General features: G+C 43.3%; 1 protein-coding gene across 2 annotated transcripts; it reads left to right on the top strand.

The window, feature by feature from the left end:
- The first annotated feature begins 8,758 nt into the window (after positions 1 to 8,758).
- On the top strand, positions 8,759 to 15,326 carry HRH3 (histamine receptor H3). 2 transcript variants are annotated; one of them, XM_051976690.1, is made up of 4 exons: positions 8,759 to 8,930; positions 9,502 to 10,054; positions 12,583 to 12,749; positions 13,953 to 15,326. In XM_051976690.1, exons 2-4 carry the CDS (start codon positions 9,814 to 9,816, stop codon positions 14,832 to 14,834), a joined length of 1,290 nt encoding a protein of 429 aa, XP_051832650.1. In that variant the 5' UTR covers positions 8,759 to 8,930; positions 9,502 to 9,813; the 3' UTR covers positions 14,835 to 15,326. The 2 variants fall into 2 exon arrangements, with proteins under 2 accessions (XP_051832650.1, XP_051832651.1); XM_051976691.1 differs by having other exon boundaries at positions 8,759 to 9,196.
- Positions 15,327 to 16,228: the final 902 nt, after the last annotated feature.

Below are 16,228 nucleotides of genomic sequence, written 5' to 3'. Positions count from 1 at the left end.
GTAAAATGTTCTCTTGGTCCTGCTCACTTCATTTTGCATCAGTTCACATAAATTTTTCCAGGTTTTTCTGGAAGCATCCTGCTTGTCATTTCCTGTAGCATAATTGCCATCACAATCATATATCACAACTTGTTTAGCCATTTTCCAATTAATGCACATTTCCTCAGTTTCTAATCCTTTACCACCACAAAAGAACTGCTAAAAATATATTTGAACAAATAAATCCTTTCCTTTCCTTTCCTTTTTTTTAATCTCTTTGGGATACAGTCTCGGTAGTAGTATTGCTGGGTCAAAGAATATACACAGTTTTACACCCCATTGGCCATGGTTCCAAATTGTTCTTCAGAATAGTTGACTCAATTCACAACTTCATTCATGGTGTACTAGTATCCCAATTTTTCTATATCTTTTTCAGTATTTGTCATTTTCCCTTTCTGTAATGTTAGCCAATATGATACATGTGAGATACTATTTCAGAGTTGATTTAGTTTGCATTTCTTTAATCCATAGTAATTTAGAGCATTTTTTTATGTGACTATTGATAACTTTAATTTCTTCTAAAACTGTTTATTCATATCCTTTGACCATTTAACAATTGGGGAAAAGCTCATATTTTTACAAATTTGGCTCAGTTCCCTATATATTTAAGAGAAACTTGCAGTTAATTTCCCCCCTGGTTTATTTCTTTTATTTTGTTTTAATTTTGTGCAAACCCTTTTAAATTTCATTTAATCAGAATTATCCCTTTTACTTCCCACAATTCTCTTTCTTATTTGGTCATAAAATTTCCCCTTCCCCACAGATATTAAGGTATCTTTTCCTATGCTCCTCTAATTTGCTTATAATATCATCTTTTATGTCTACATCATTTATCCATTAAACTTTACCTTGGCATATAGTGGTAATTCCTTCCAAACTGCTTTCCAATTTTCCCAACAAGTTTTGCCCACATTCTTTTTTAATAAAATTTCCTTTACAATCCTATGTGCTTTATCTTAAGCACTAAAAATTATTCTTAGAAGGCATCCATAGATCCTAACTAGATTCCTAAAGGGAAACATAAAGAATGATTAAGCACCCTTGCTAACAGTAAGAGGGATCCTCCAGATGCTTCCATTTGTTGATTACATTGTACTAATTGCACCAAATCCAGATGCATTTCAGATTCTCCAAATTATACTTATTATGTGTGGCCTAATAATCTACATAGGAAAAAAACAAGTGAATGAAAAATGTTTATTGTCCAGATTATAATTTTCAATTAGGTGGATAACCCATAGACCCAGTTCTTCAGTCCATAATTATGAAGAGATACCTCAGATGGAAAATGAACTGAACCAAGAATTAAATAAGAAGATTAGAATAAGTTAGATTGAGAGATTGTGTGGTGCTTCTAATGACTTTAAATACTGAAACAAAGACCCCCTTTTAATATTAATAGTTACCTAATAATATTATATGGCTATGACTCATGTAACAGCACAGTGTTTGAAGAATTAAAATTGAAACTTACCCAAAAGATAATAGAAAGCTTTGTGATGGGTGCTACTTGCCTCCATCATATTGCTAATGAAGACTTACACTAATGAAGACTATACTTACTAATATGTGGTAGAAAGAACATTCAATTTCAACTTAGAGGATATGGGTTTCATTTTTGGCTTCACTTATTCCTACCTGTATGACAATAAGGAAGTTAATTAATGTATATGGGTCTCTGCTTTTTATTGAAGCAGCATGAAGGATATCATTAGGAAAATGTATGAATGAAAAGAGAATAAAACTAGGAATAACTGATAGATGGTCCTTATATTCCATTGGAAAATGAGATCCAGAGAAGTTTCCTGTGGGCTGACCGCTGTGGAGAATTGATAAGAGGAAATAGGCAAGAATCACACCAGATAAAAAGACGTGTACTGTTGAAAAGAGTATCCATATCCAAAATTGCATTACATATCATCAAAGTATCAGCATGTGATCTTTATATTACATTAAGAGATTATGGCCCCAGATTTAATTTCATTAAAAAAAAACTGAAAATCCAATGAGATCTGAAAGGCAATGGGTATAGTAGAATCAGCACTAGATAGATAGAGAGATAAAGATAGTTAGTATGTGTGTATATATATGTTTGTAGATATCTGTATATATCTATATAATTGAAAAAAGCTGGGTTTGAATCTTAGCCCTATTATTATTTGTATGCCTTTTGTCACTTGTCACTTAGTTTTTTCATGCCTCAATTTCCTCAAAGTTCATTGAACTGAAGCCTCTTTAAGGTCCCTTCCTGCTCTACATCTTATGAATGGTATTATAAAGTTCTGAGCTTGAGCAAAGAAAGTTGATGCACGATTTTTCGTATTGTTGAGATGATATGCCTTCATCTTTTTAAAGATTGCATTTTCCCCATCTCCCCCAACTCTGAATGAGCTTCAGATGCAGTTAGCACTACTCCCCAATAGGAAACAGCTGTGTCCAGGCACAGCCAATTAGGGATAGTCCTACTTCAACATTGACTTTCTCTTATGGTTGTGGAACAAGCAGTTACATTACCCTATAAGCACAACTCACATGTTAGAAGTCCCCTCATTGTATTTCATTCCATCAAATCCATTGTCCTGAACAACTGTCCACACAGCAAGGATGGAGTTACAATGCCTTGGTTTTTATTCTAAGACAGAAGAGGCATCTGAAGTTATTCTGATCACATACACCACCCTATTTCTTATTAGTATGCATCTAGGAGCTGACTTAGATTGTCGGGGGAAAAAGGAAAGGAAAAAAAAAAAAAGAAATCTGCATTCCTGTATCTATATGAGCTCATACAAAAATGGGAGACAAAACATCTTCTCTAGAAGACACAATAGGGTAGGATGCATAATCTTGAAAAGTCCTTCAGAAAGCATTACTCTGATTCCAGGTCACAGTTTGGAGTGATGAGTACAATGATATTGCATCTGGTCCTTCAACTTTGCCTTTCCCCATTTCCTTACTTGTCATGGCTAAGGTTTTGTCTTAGCTCTAGCAGAAGATAGAAAGGCAGCAGGAAGCACTTCCACAGGGAAATTAATTAGCTCATTTCCTTGAGAACAAAGACATATGTCCTTTGAAGTGCCACCAGCACTTTTTTTTTAATCCTGTAAAAAAAATTTGGCAAATTTCTGGTTAATTGGTACAAATACCTGGCTAAGATGAATTATTCCAAAGTTGTGGTATTTAGAGGTTTGAATGATCTGATTTGGTTTACTTTCTATACTGAACACAGTATGAAAAAAGTTATGGCTTTTGACTCAGAAAACTTAGGTTTCAACTGAACTAAAACCAGCATTTTTTGCCTCTGGTGCAAACACTACAAAACACACTTTCAAATTAACTTTTAAGACAAGTTCATTTGAGGTAAAGAGGAGACAGAGGCCTTAGGGACTCAGCAACTTTGCTGGGGTGTAGTAAGTTCATTCGTTTGTAGTTGTCGAGAGGAAGAAGTAGGCCATCTGGTAGCTTTCTATTTAAATTAATAATTCTTGTTAACAAAGCACTAAGATCAGCTGTTTCTATGCTCATGAAGTGTAAATGTTTTCAGCCCTTCCCCCCCCCCCAAAAAAAAAAATTAGACCCCTAGAACAAACCTCTGGTTATTCTTCCCTGTTACAATTCTAAGTTTAAATACTTTCTCTGCTATTTACTATCTGGGTAACCCTTGGCAATTCATTTAATCTCTTTGGGCCTTAGGTTTCTCATCTATGAAATGATGAGCTTATATGTAGGCTTGTAAATCAGTAGGGCAGTAGGTTAATACTAGCAGTATTATTTTATCTTTCACTTAAAAATGCTGTTATTAAATTAACACTATATATGTTTACATCTTAACATATTTATCATTGAAACCATTGTTTTTACATCCATAAAATAATGTTAGAATATTCTTCTACATTACCTTGCCTTACTTTTACAATTAGAATTCCTGCATATCTTCCAGTCAGTTTTTTTTTTTTTTTAATACTCTTCCTTGGAAGAATAATAAAAGTTCTACCACCACAATCAATCATTGAACTAAATGATCATCTAAAGAAGCTTCTGACAGAAGTATCACATTATTTAAAGTGAGATTATTAGAAACTAGATGTATATAGACCAAAATTAGTCCCCAGTAAAGCATTTTTATTATTTGCAATCATGGTCACCAGTCAGTTTAACTAGTCAAGAATACAGTAGAAAAATCTCTTTCTGATCTTTCTTCCCTCTCGAAGATTAGATTAGATGGCCTCCGAGGTCTTTTCCACCTCAGTCTACAAATTTTATGAGCATGTAGTCCCTTCACTTTCTTCTACTTTTTGCTGCCAGGCAGACATATTTGCAAATGAATTTGTGAAAACTTAATGAGGGATGAGAGAAGGATTGAGGAATTAATATTATGAAAAAAATTGTGAATATGAGGGTCAAAGATGAAAGTCTGAGACTTTGCTGATCTGGATTATTGGCACATAAAATCAAATATTGCCTATCATCTCTTCTGTGGCCATTAACTTTTTGTCTTCTTTTTTCCAATTTGACAAAGAACAATGAGTTTTCTTTACTCTGAATCATCCCTATCCAGCTGTTATCCATTTGATGTGAAGAGTCAAAGTGACACAAAGAAAGGCCAAAATCTCCCTCTAATTGTAATCCATTGCCAATTCTGTTGTCTACTCATGAAAGGAGGATAAGTGGTGGTAGTGGCCACGACAACTTGCCCAGATTGAATGTTTCCTCTTCCTTATCAGTTTCCCTTCAGCTCAAGATGATGAGATAAGCAAAGCATCTGTCTTTCCTTTGCTGGATTTTGTTTTCTTCTTTTTCACTTCATCAAAAGTAGATGCCTTGAGATCCTAGAACATTATTCTTATTTCCTACTTGTTTAATTTCCTGATTGGTAAGGAAAGTAATGAGTCCAATTAGTGATCAAACCAAAGTTGGATAACCTCCTATCAGGAAAATATGAAGGGTATCTATGTTCACATATAGGTTGACTTAGATACTGTTTGGGATTCCTTCAAACTCTTACCTTGCAATTTTGAACAAAAGATTGCTCAATAGCTCAATTTGTCTAGCCCTGCTATTTACTATTTTCATGGCATGAGACAAGTCATTTAAACTTTTAGTTCTTTAATTTCTTTATCTATAAAATGAGTGGGTTAGACAACATAAGAAAGATAAATTTCTGTCCCCAGAAGGACCCTAGCCTGCTGAACTGGGGAGTCCTTCCATAAGGTTATGCATTTCCAAAAATGATCCTAATTACAACTGTAAAACATGTAGAATTATAGAACTTCCCATTTTTAAAAGAGACTCAAAATCCATTTAATCCAACCTTCTCTCTTGCACAGAAATCCTGTTTGCATCAACTTTTGCAGTAACAAAATAGAATCCTTTTTAGATAATACACTCCAACACTTAGTGTTCAGATTGTTTGTTAGTATATTCTTTCTTAGACTGAGCTGAAATCTTCCACCCTGCTCCCTCTATTAGTTCCAAGACTGCTCATTGGTACCAAGCAAAACAAATCTACACTCTTCCAATTATGTCTCTCCTATGATTTATATATATATATATATATATATATATATATATACATACATACAAACACACACACACAACTATCCAAGTGAGTACTGTCTTTTGTGAGCTCTCATTTTCTAGCAATGCATAGCCCCATTTCCAGGTTTTATGGAGGATAGAAGATACAATTCTTGTCCACAAGGAGTTTACAACCTAATTGGTAAACAACAGTGCCAAAGCATTGGATTTGAAATGAGAGGACTTAGGTTCAAATTCTCTAGCCCTGCTATTTACTACTTTCATGACATGAGACAAGTCATTTAAACTTTTAGTTCTTCAATTTCCTTATCTGTAAAATGAGTGGGTTAGACAACACGAATATCTAAGGTCCTTTTAGTAAGGCCAACTGGAAAGAGTTTTGGGTTAGGAAATAGAGGATAAGTGTTTATATCCTGGCTCTGCCACTTACTATTTTTTGATGTAATTTTGTGTGAAAATTTCTTGTGTCTCTGATAAGAATGAAAGATTCAACACTATCTCCCCCATGATCCAGGGCATGGGATGTGAGAATTAAGTGCTGATTGCCCACACCAGGGAGAGAAGGTAGATAAAGAATGAAGAGGTCCAGAGCTCAGATCTGAAATCCCCCTTCCTAAAAGAATAAGGGGGATAATCTACTACAATGACAAAGCAAGTGTGTAGATGCTATGCTTACCAGGGCCCCACAGAAGAGTGCAGACTTCAGAAAAGAAAGAGAGTCAAAAGCACAGAAAATCTTTCCCAACTCAAAAAACCAAATTAATTATCTCAGAGGCCCAAAGAAAAATTCTTATTTTTAAAATAGGCTGTGAGAGCCTTTAGGAAGCTGGGGAATTGTTCACTCCTCTAGTTTCCCCTGCCTGTTGCCCTTGTTCCTAGGCTTTCTTCCCAATGTTCCTCTAGTTCATCCTTCACTTAGTCCTCCATTCTATTCCCCAGCCCTTAATCCTCATCACAAATACTTTCAGTAGTTTTTCAAAGTCATACCTTCAATACAGTATGGTCACAGAAAGAATCTGATTATGCAAGGGACAGGTGGGGGGAGGAGGGGAGGAAGGGAAGGGAAGGAACCTGGAGAAGAGAGAAAGAGGAAAGAGGAAAGCTACATTCCTCCCTACTTCCCTTTACAAACACACATTAAATGGAGGTAAGGTGGGAGGCCAAATAATAAATATGTCTGTACTTATTTATCTTTCTAGATATCTGCTTACCTATCTGTTGTATGTGCATTGGTCTGTCTTTATGTATTTCTGCTTTTAAGTGTGCACGTTTGTCTCTGTGTGTCTTTGGTTCCTATATGTATTCAGAGCTTTCTCTCTCCCAGTCTCCTCCCTCTCTCTCTTTCTCCTTTCCTCCTTCTCCCCTCCCTCCCTTCTCACACGCTTCCTCACATTTTCTCCTCCCTCCATATTTATTCTGGGTCTGGGTGTGTTTCCTCATGTCTGCAAAGAAGGGCTGGCTCCCTATCTCTGTAGTTAATCCCGCAGCTGGGGTTGACTAGCTCATAGTGACCTCACCTGTCCGTACTCGGCAGTGTTCTCCCGTCTTTCCCTATGCAGTTGCCTATCCTGAAGCAAGCAACGGGGTGTGAGGAGGAGGCTTGAAGAATCAAGGAAGGAACGGGGCCTGGCCGGGTGTCGGTGTAAGGGCAAATAGCCAGAGATCTGGGTCGCTACTGGAGCAGTTTAGTTTGGCCCCGAGCAGTTAAGTTCGGCCAATAGCTGTGTTGGAGGATGTGAGGATGGGAAGGGAGTAAAGGTGTCTCCTTTCTCGCAAGTCATATAGTCAAGATCAGCAACTCCTTCTTCATATCCAAATTAGGTTTTCATTTCTGATGGCCAGGCTAGAAGGAAGCAATGATCCAGAGAATGATAGAATGGTAAAAAGCTTGGAAGAGATCATCTTTCCAATCACCCAGTCTTATACACTAGTATAAGTTACTTACTTTTCCACCCCCAGGTAGGATAACAAAGATGTGGCAGAGAGGAATCCCTCTTCATCCCTGGGGTCTCTATGGGAGACTGGGGAGGCTTTCCTGTAAGAGTTGGGGGTGAGAAAAGGGCAGGTGTGGAATTGTAAACTTTGTGGAGTTCGGAGGCCCAGGACCTTTAGATAAGGAAACACTGGGCACTAGACGCAGAGTATGCGCTGTCCTGAGTCTGCTGAGAAGAATGGGAGCTGGTTGAGAAGAATCTACGCAGCAGCCAGACCTTCGATCCCAAAGCAGGGATTATCTCTACATTGTTTCACTGATGGTAATGAATCTCCCTTCAAAAATGAAACACTGAAGAAGAAGAAGAAAAAAAACCCAAGGAGGACGTAGATTAATTTTTCCTATTTCAGGTCTCCTTTATTCTTTTACCACCTTCTACTCTGCCCGGCAGCTCCTAGTGACTCCCTGATACCCCTATATAAATAAACTATACCCCCACCAAAAATAAAAGCAAAAGAGGGAAATGCGCCTTCTGTTCACCTTTCCCAACTTCAAATGCAGCTGTTGGAGTCACAGCTGGATCCCATCTGCTGAGTGTGCGTTAGTGAAATAGAAGACGCAGGAGAGGACAGAGAATAAGTTGGGACTCGCGGACCTCCTGCCAAGGCTGTCTGGAGATCGGGTTGTGGAGGGAGAGGGAAGTTAGAATGGGAGATGGAAGAAGAGACAATGATTGCCCCCCTCCCCCACACACACACAGTCGGTGGAGGGTAGGAGTGAGAGAAGGGCTGAGGAAGGAACATATCCTGACGCGGAGCCTCTGTGTACTCTCATGTTGCCGGGAGGTTGGTGTCCACAGAACCTTGGACCCCTGGGGCAAGGCCTAGGGTTTGTCTTGGCACTCAGAGAGAGAACTTGAGGAGGGGGGTTCTCCCATCACGCTCCCACTTCATTCTCTGACAAAGTACCACTCTGGCATCCTTGCAAGCAGAGCGCAGCTGAGTCTTCCCGGGGTCCGAGTCTTGGAAGGCAAGTGCTGGCTGAGCCCAGCTAGAACTGTGGGGAGCTGTCCAGGGTTCCCGTCTCTCTCGCTTCCTTCCCATTCTCCCTGGCTGGCTCTGCTTATTGGGTGGGGCGAAGCGAGAGAGCCAGGCGGGCGGCGTGCCTGAGCAGCGCGCCGCAGCCAATAGAAGAGGCTGCTGGGACGAGCCGGGGGTGGGGGGTTGGGGTGAGCTTGCGGGCTCTGGAGCAGGTTGAGAGCGCACTCTTGCTCCGCGCTCCGCCCGAGCGCACTGGCTGTCGACGAGGGGAGCGCTCAGCCCAGTTCCAGGGCAGGTAGTGAGGGGCGCTCAGCCTGGCGCGGACACAGCAAGTAAGGAGGGCGTTCAGCCCGGTGCACCAGCAGACAGGGAGTGCAGCTCAGGTTGGTACCTCTGAACACCGTAAAAGGGGAGCTCAGACCATGCACCTGCAGACAGGCACGGGGAACAGCACGATGCACCGGCGGGCAGTGAGAGGGGCGCTCAGCCCGGTGCACAGGCGGTAGAGGACCCTCGGCACCGTGCACCCGCAGACAGTAAGGAGAGTGCTCAGCCTCGTGCAGTGGCAGACTGTAAGGGGCGGGGAAGCTCAGCTTTATACACTCGCAGACAATGAGGGGGGGCCCTCGGCACCGTGCACACGCAGACGGTAAGGAGAGTGCTCATCTCGATGCACATGCAGACAGTCGAAGGGGCTCTCAGTCTAGTGTAAGGATACGCAGTGCGAAGGTGCTCAGCCTGGTACACAACAGGCTGTGGAGGGTCGTTTCCCGAGTTGCACAGCCAAACCGTGAGGGGGGAGGGGCGGTTTTCCGGGCTTAGGGACCAGCAGTTAGTGGGGGAGGGGAAGAAGCATGCAGCTCCTGGTGTACCATCACTCTCTCCAACCCTGCTCGGGCCACTTGGAGTGCCCGTCACTCTGAGGTACCCTTCCCCCTCCCTCTCTCGCCCTAGATTGCTGAGCCTTCCTGACCCTCTTTGGCCCACCTCTGCCAGAGGCTGCGGAGCCAGACGAGGCGGGGCTGCGGACACCAAGTGGCGGGAGGCGGGGCTGGAGTCAGCCCCAGGCAGCCCGAGGAGGGGACAGCATCGCCAAGGCACCGCGCTTCGGAGACACCTGTTGCCACCACCCTCCACCCCATTTGGCCCGCGTGCAGAGGACTTGCTCGAACCCTAGAGGTGTGTAGATCCTGCTCTTTCGAGGCCGGGCCCCCCCTCGACCCGGTGGTTCTGGGGGTGCATGAGGAGGTGCTCTCTCAGCCTGCCATGGAACGTGCCCTGCCTGACGGGGCCCTCAACGTGTCCTGGGGGCCGAGCACTGGCGAGGCGACAGCGCCCGGCTTCTCCGCCGCCTGGACCGTGGTCCTGGCTGTGCTGATGGCGCTGCTGATCGTGGCCACCGTGGTGGGCAACGCACTGGTCATGCTGGCCTTCGTGGTGGACTCCAGCCTCCGCACACAGAACAACTTCTTCCTCCTCAATTTAGCCATCTCTGATTTCCTAGTAGGTAAAGTACACCCACCCTGGGGTAGGGGGAGAGGGGCGAGTGACCCGGGGCTGGGGCTGGCCACCTCGCGGAGGGAGGGAGTCTTCAGCTGCTGGGGGAAGGAGGCGAGACGCTGGGTGCAGAGCTGGGGCTGTGGACGTGGTTTTGGACCCCGGTGCAAGAAGAAGTTTGGGAGCAGTATCGAGATTGGTGCCTCCTGGGAGAGATACCAGCTGTAGGTTTATAGGACCCTTGGGAGCAAGGGACATAGGGCAGCGGGAAAGGGGCATAACAGTAGTTACAGTCCCTAAGGCAAGATTCAGTCTTCCTGGCGTTCCCTGTGCTGAACCTTCTGCACTACCCACGAGAAATTCTCCTGCAAAAGGAGAAGACTGGGGGGTCTGGGAATTTGGGACAGAAAGGCCTGCATGGAAGATATTGGCGGGGAATCTCCGTGCTGGTTCCACTTCTTTCCTGGTGGAAGAAAAGGCAAGAAAACTTAGAGAAATTTAGGAATCAGAAATGGTATCCTTATGGGAGGGGGGCAACTTGGTGCCCCCTCGGCTCTAGTAAGTAGAGGAACCGGAGCAGTGAAATTGTGCTTCATCCCCTGCACATGAGTCGAACTAGCCAGGATCTCTTCCATTTCTTGGGATATAGAATATGTGAGTGTGCTTGTCACTGGGAAAAACATCACCAGCCTTTGCTTCGGAATGGGGGTGGGGAAATGGGGAAGAGAAAACACATAGATGCTTCTCTTCTTATCCTTCCTCTTCCCCGAAGCAACCAAGCATTTGGGCTGGGGGTCTAGGTGCCATACAAACATTCCTCTGCTCCTATAGATCGGGAGTGGTGGGGAGGGGAAGGCTTTGAGCAAGGAAGTTGGGAGGGGAGGCAGTAGCAAAGTTGTATAATGTTTGACATTTATATAGGCTTAGAAAGGGAAACACCATTTGATCCTCACAACTCTGGGGAGTAGGCAGTACACATTATTATCTCCATATTACTGAGGGGGAATCTGAAAGTGGTAAAGATGAAGTGACTTGTCCAAAGTCACTCAGCTAGTAAGTGTGTGAGCAGCAATTATAACTTAGGTCTCTGGACTCCAAACACAGTGGCTCTCTCCACAGCCATTAGCAGAGGCTACAGGGAACCTAATTTTAAAAAAAATTGTCCACATATTTTAGAATAACAGAAGGAGGACACTATTCTTGCTGGGTGGTCTGATTGGGGAAGAAGGGGAAGTAGGGGCAGAGGTAAGTCTCAGAAGAGAAGAGGAAATCTATGAAACTTTCCAAAGTAATGTAAGTGGAGAGAGGGAATGCTTCCTAGAGCAGGAGGTAGGGATGGGGAGGAAGGCATGGAGGTGCCTCTCCTCGGAATGGTGAGAAAGAAATGTTGGTGACTGGCTGACAGAGGAGACAGATCTCCTCCCCCTACTGTTCATGGAGACAATGGGTTTGGGGAGAAACTCCAGCTGGTGTGGGAGTCTGAGAAGATTGAGTTTGTTGCTCCTACTGGCTGGAGGGGAGGAGTTTACATGGATGAATGACTGGTGGGAGGGGCAGAGCTTTTCTGATGAGAACCCCACTTGAAGGAGAGGATCAGAGGCATCAAACCTGCCAAGACACCTAGTGTGGTCTCTAGGATGCCACAGCCACAAGGTATCACCTATTGCCATGGAACAAATGCTGCAGGAAAGGGGCCAGGCAACTTCATGATGGCTAAATGTCATCGGTGAACGAGGGGCTTATAGATTCTCAGTTACTTAGGACGGAGTATTTTTCCTGTGAATACATCAAGAGGTGAACAATTTGTCCTTTAATTTTCCCTGAAAGGGAAAATATAGACTAGAATGAAATTCTTCCCTTTCGCTCCCTTTTGTATCTTCTGAAAATCCAATCTCAAGGACCTGGAAACACTGAGCTGACAGTACTTAAAGGCAGAAACTGTTTCAGCTGTTCAAGGTCTGTAGCCTCAGCCCCTCCCCCAGCAGAGGGCAACAGCCATTTATCAGACAATCTGGATCCCTACTTTGTTCTATGATTTGGAATTTCCTTTCTGACTTGTTTAACGATAAATGCCTGACTCAAGCTTTGTTCCCCCAAACATTCTGTGGTTAAATCCTGAATTCAGAAACCTTTCCAGAGATCTTAGTGCAAAAATGAAAAGAAAGATATTAGTTACCAAGCTGAAAAAGTCTTGGAAACTTTGTGACTGCCTGATCCATAGTTAAAATTCACATTTTTTTAGAGCATTTTAAGATTTGCAAAGCATTTCCTTCTACAACTCTGTGAAATATGGAATAATTCCTCACTTTACAGCAGAAAACTTTAGCTAAGAAAGGTTAAATCATTGGCCCATGGTTCCACAGCTATGTATTCTATCTAAGTTTCAAAACCAAGTCTTCTGACTCCAGTATTCGTAGCTCTTTTGAGCAGAACACCTTCACCTGTCTTTGCAATTGCCTCTTGTCTACTTTCTTCCTTTCCCCTCAATCCTCTCTGATCCTTAGGCCTTTTCCAAACTTCTATATTCTTTCCTTCCAGGAGCCTTTTGCATCCCCTTGTATGTACCCTATGTGCTGACTGGAAAGTGGACTTTCGGGAGGAGCTTCTGCAAGTTGTGGCTGGTAGTTGACTATCTGCTCTGCACCTCTTCAGTCTTCAACATTGTATTAATCAGTTATGATCGGTTCCTCTCTGTTACCAGGGCGGTGAGTTTCTAGGCTCAAACTTTTATAAGGAAGAGGTGGGAAGCTGCCTTATCATACCACTTCTAAGATAGTGCTAGAGATTGTAGAGAAAATTTAGGTAAAGATTTGCCTTACCATGACCCAAGCAATCCCTATAGTTCAAGAGTCTAAGGAAAAAGTTGGATAGCCTCCCTGTGCTAAACAACAGAGAGAACATGGATTCTGGAATCAGACTACCTATGCTAAAATCCCATCTTTGATGCTTATTACTTGTATGACCTTAGATATGTCACCTTCTTGGGATGGAGCCTCTATTTCTTCATCTGTGAATCGAGGGACTAAATAGTTAGCTTCTGGTAGCCCTCACAATCCTAAAACGGTCCTATATTGCTTTACAATTAGGGGAGAACCATGTTTTTTGAACTTTTAGATTTGGGATGAGGGGGACAAATATTTAAATGGATGCCCCTGAAGTTTAGGATCCAATTCAATTCAACATTTTTTGACTGTTTTATTGTTTGCTCACATTGTGGCTGGTACTCCTATCCAGTTTCAAATATCACCTTTCATATTTCACATAGCACTTTGCTTGTATCTCTCTTGGTCTCTTTTGTATTGTGGTTCCCTGTGTTTAATGTGCTACTTTCTTTACTAGACTTTAACTTCTGTGAAGGGAAGAATCTTATTTCCTAAACTTTGTATTTTCCCCAGAGCTGTGATCATAGCTTGTTGAACTGAGTAGAAGAAGCCCCTAGTTTCCTCTCTGCTAGGCTGGGACTGAATGATTTCAAAGTAAATTTGGTAAAGTGATGGTGTGAAAAAGATAGGAAAATATGAGTCAAAAGAACTAATTCTAGTCCAGACTCTTGTCACTGTATGACCTTATGAAATCCTCCTCCTCTTTGGATCTCAGCTGCCCCAATTGTTGAATGAGTTTTGACTAAAGTCCCTTTTAATTCTGATATCCTATGGCGTTCATTCTTTTAAAACAAACAAAAAAGAACTGGCCTTGTTTTAAGAGTGACAACCCATGGGGCAGCTAGGTGATGCAATGGATAGAGCACCAGCCCTGAAATCTGGAGGATCTGAGTTCAAATTTGGTCTCAGCCACTTAACTCTTCCTAGCTATGTGACAAGTCACTTAATCCCAATTGCCTCAGGGGAAAAAAACAAAAAACAAATGTAAGAGTGATAACCGAGGAGAGATGGATTTTTTCTCCTCAGGTTGCATATCGTGCTCAGCAAGGCAATACCCGGCGGGCAGTGCAGAAGATGGTGTTGGTGTGGGTACTGGCCTTCCTGCTCTATGGACCTGCCATCCTGAGCTGGGAGTATCTCTCTGGTGGAAGCATCATCCCAGAGGGTGAATGTTATGCTGAGTTTTTCTACAACTGGTACTTCCTCATCACAGCCTCCACACTGGAGTTCTTCACACCCTTCCTCAGTGTGACCTTCTTCAACCTGAGCATCTATTTGAACATCCAGAAACGAACCCGGGACCGGCTAGATGTGGGCCGGGAGGAGCCTGGGAGGCTCTTCAATCATGAGTCAGAGACAAATCCCAAGTTCTCCCTGAAGTGCTGGGAGTGGGAGCAGAAGATGCCCCGGGAGACCTTGAACCTTCACAAGTATGAGGCACACCCTTCAGACAAGCCAGATGGTGCCCGGGACTCACCCACATCCAGTTCCAACAGTTCCACCCATGCTTCTGAAAAGCCAAGGTCTTTGAAAAGGAGCTACAAGCCCTCAGCATCCACCTCATCCCTGGAGAAAAGGATGAAGATGATGTCACAGAGCATCACCCAACGCTTCCGGCTGTCCAGGGACAAGAAAGTGGCCAAGTCTTTGGCAGTGATTGTGAGCATCTTTGGTTTATGCTGGGCTCCCTACACCCTCCTAATGATCATTCGGGCTGCCTGCCATGGCCGCTGCATTCCTGATTACTGGTATGAGACATCCTTCTGGCTGCTCTGGGTCAACTCTGCAGTAAACCCCATCCTTTATCCCCTGTGCCATTACAGTTTCCGCAGAGCTTTCATGAAACTTCTCTGCCCCAAGAAATTAAAAATCCAGCCCCACAATTCCCTGGAGCATGGCTGGAAATGATTCCAAGCTAGGGGAAAGGTGGGGAAAAATAGGGAGTGGTAATGCTGCCAGCACTGAAGTAATGGGTCCCTAATTGAAGGACCTATTTGTAGCTGGTTAGCCCTTGCAGAGGTCAGGAGAGATGAACTACTTTCTTATGGGGAATGGGCAGCCTGCCTTTATGGTTCCTTCAGCAGCAATTCAATGCTGCATCCCTCAAGTCTCTGTGGGATGGCGTGGCTTTTTTTTTGCATGCCCCATTTTGGTCCATCAAAGGTTGCCCTTTGAGTCTGGTGCCAGCCATAAAGGCTTCACACTGTCAGGAGCTGGCCCGTGGATTCTTATAGTCTGAGCTTAAAACAGCTGCTCCCAGGAGCACAAATAAGAGATGGAGATGGCTGGGGTTATTCTAGTGCAGATACTCTGGGTCTCGTTGGTGTTATTAAGCTGTCTCTCTCTTTTTAAGGTTTATCAGGTTGGGTTTTTTTTTAAAGTGCTGTGTGTGTGTGTGTGTGTGTGTGTGTGTGTGTGTGTGTTGTGTGTGTGTTTTCGTGATCAAACATTCTGCCTTCCCTTAGACTTCTCTGACTTTTTTCCCTACAGCCAGTCAGCCCCTGCTGAGCTGGTCTTACTCTTTCTATATGCTGCCACCATAGGCACTAGCTTTAGCCCAGCTCCATAGACTTCCTCCCTCTTGCTCTTTCCACTGGGAAATTCTTAAGAAAGCAGGTCATGGCAAGTGACCTAAAAGAAACCTCAGTCTATTGCTTCTGCTGTATTTTTCATTCTGGATATTTTAGGAAAAAGAAAAAAAATATATGTGAAATTCAACCTTCTTTCACTAATGAAGGATAACAAAAAAAAAATCAAAGGAACTCAGTGCTCATGAAGCCTGCTGGATTGGCAGCCATGGACTCCCACGTCCTCTTTTCTCTGTGCTGTTGACATTGTCTGAACTGTGGCAGCTTTGAGCTACTTCTATCCCGTTCCACCAATGAACCGCAGACCTATTCTAGAGAAAGTAGACACTCTAAGAGCAATAAGACATTTGAGAAGACTAGAGAGTCTCAGAAGAATTGGAGATGATTTGAGGAATGTTCTGTCTCCATAGGCTTGGTTCTTATTCTACAATCCAATGGAAGGCAATCGGGTCTCAGCAATGGTGCTGCATTTATTGTGTTCTGGGCACTATGGCTGATAGAAGTAATGGAACTAGTGACATCAGTCCATCTCACTGAGGCCACTGGATGACCCTGACTTCTTTTTACAGTTCAGGGCCATGATAAGATGGGAGATGGGAGTGAATTTGAAATGTGGCTATTTATGATGATTTAACTATACCGGGCTTCAGTGAGACTGAGCACCATTCAATCCATCGACAAATGCTGATTGTGCTTGTCATAATGGAGGGGGTG

The sequence above is a fragment of the Antechinus flavipes genome, chromosome 2 (assembly GCF_016432865.1).
Source record: "Antechinus flavipes isolate AdamAnt ecotype Samford, QLD, Australia chromosome 2, AdamAnt_v2, whole genome shotgun sequence".
NCBI classification, from domain to species: Eukaryota; Metazoa; Chordata; class Mammalia; order Dasyuromorphia; family Dasyuridae; genus Antechinus; species Antechinus flavipes.
The sequence above is the reverse complement of the archived record's forward strand: the minus strand, read 5'-3'. Positions and strand labels throughout refer to the sequence as shown.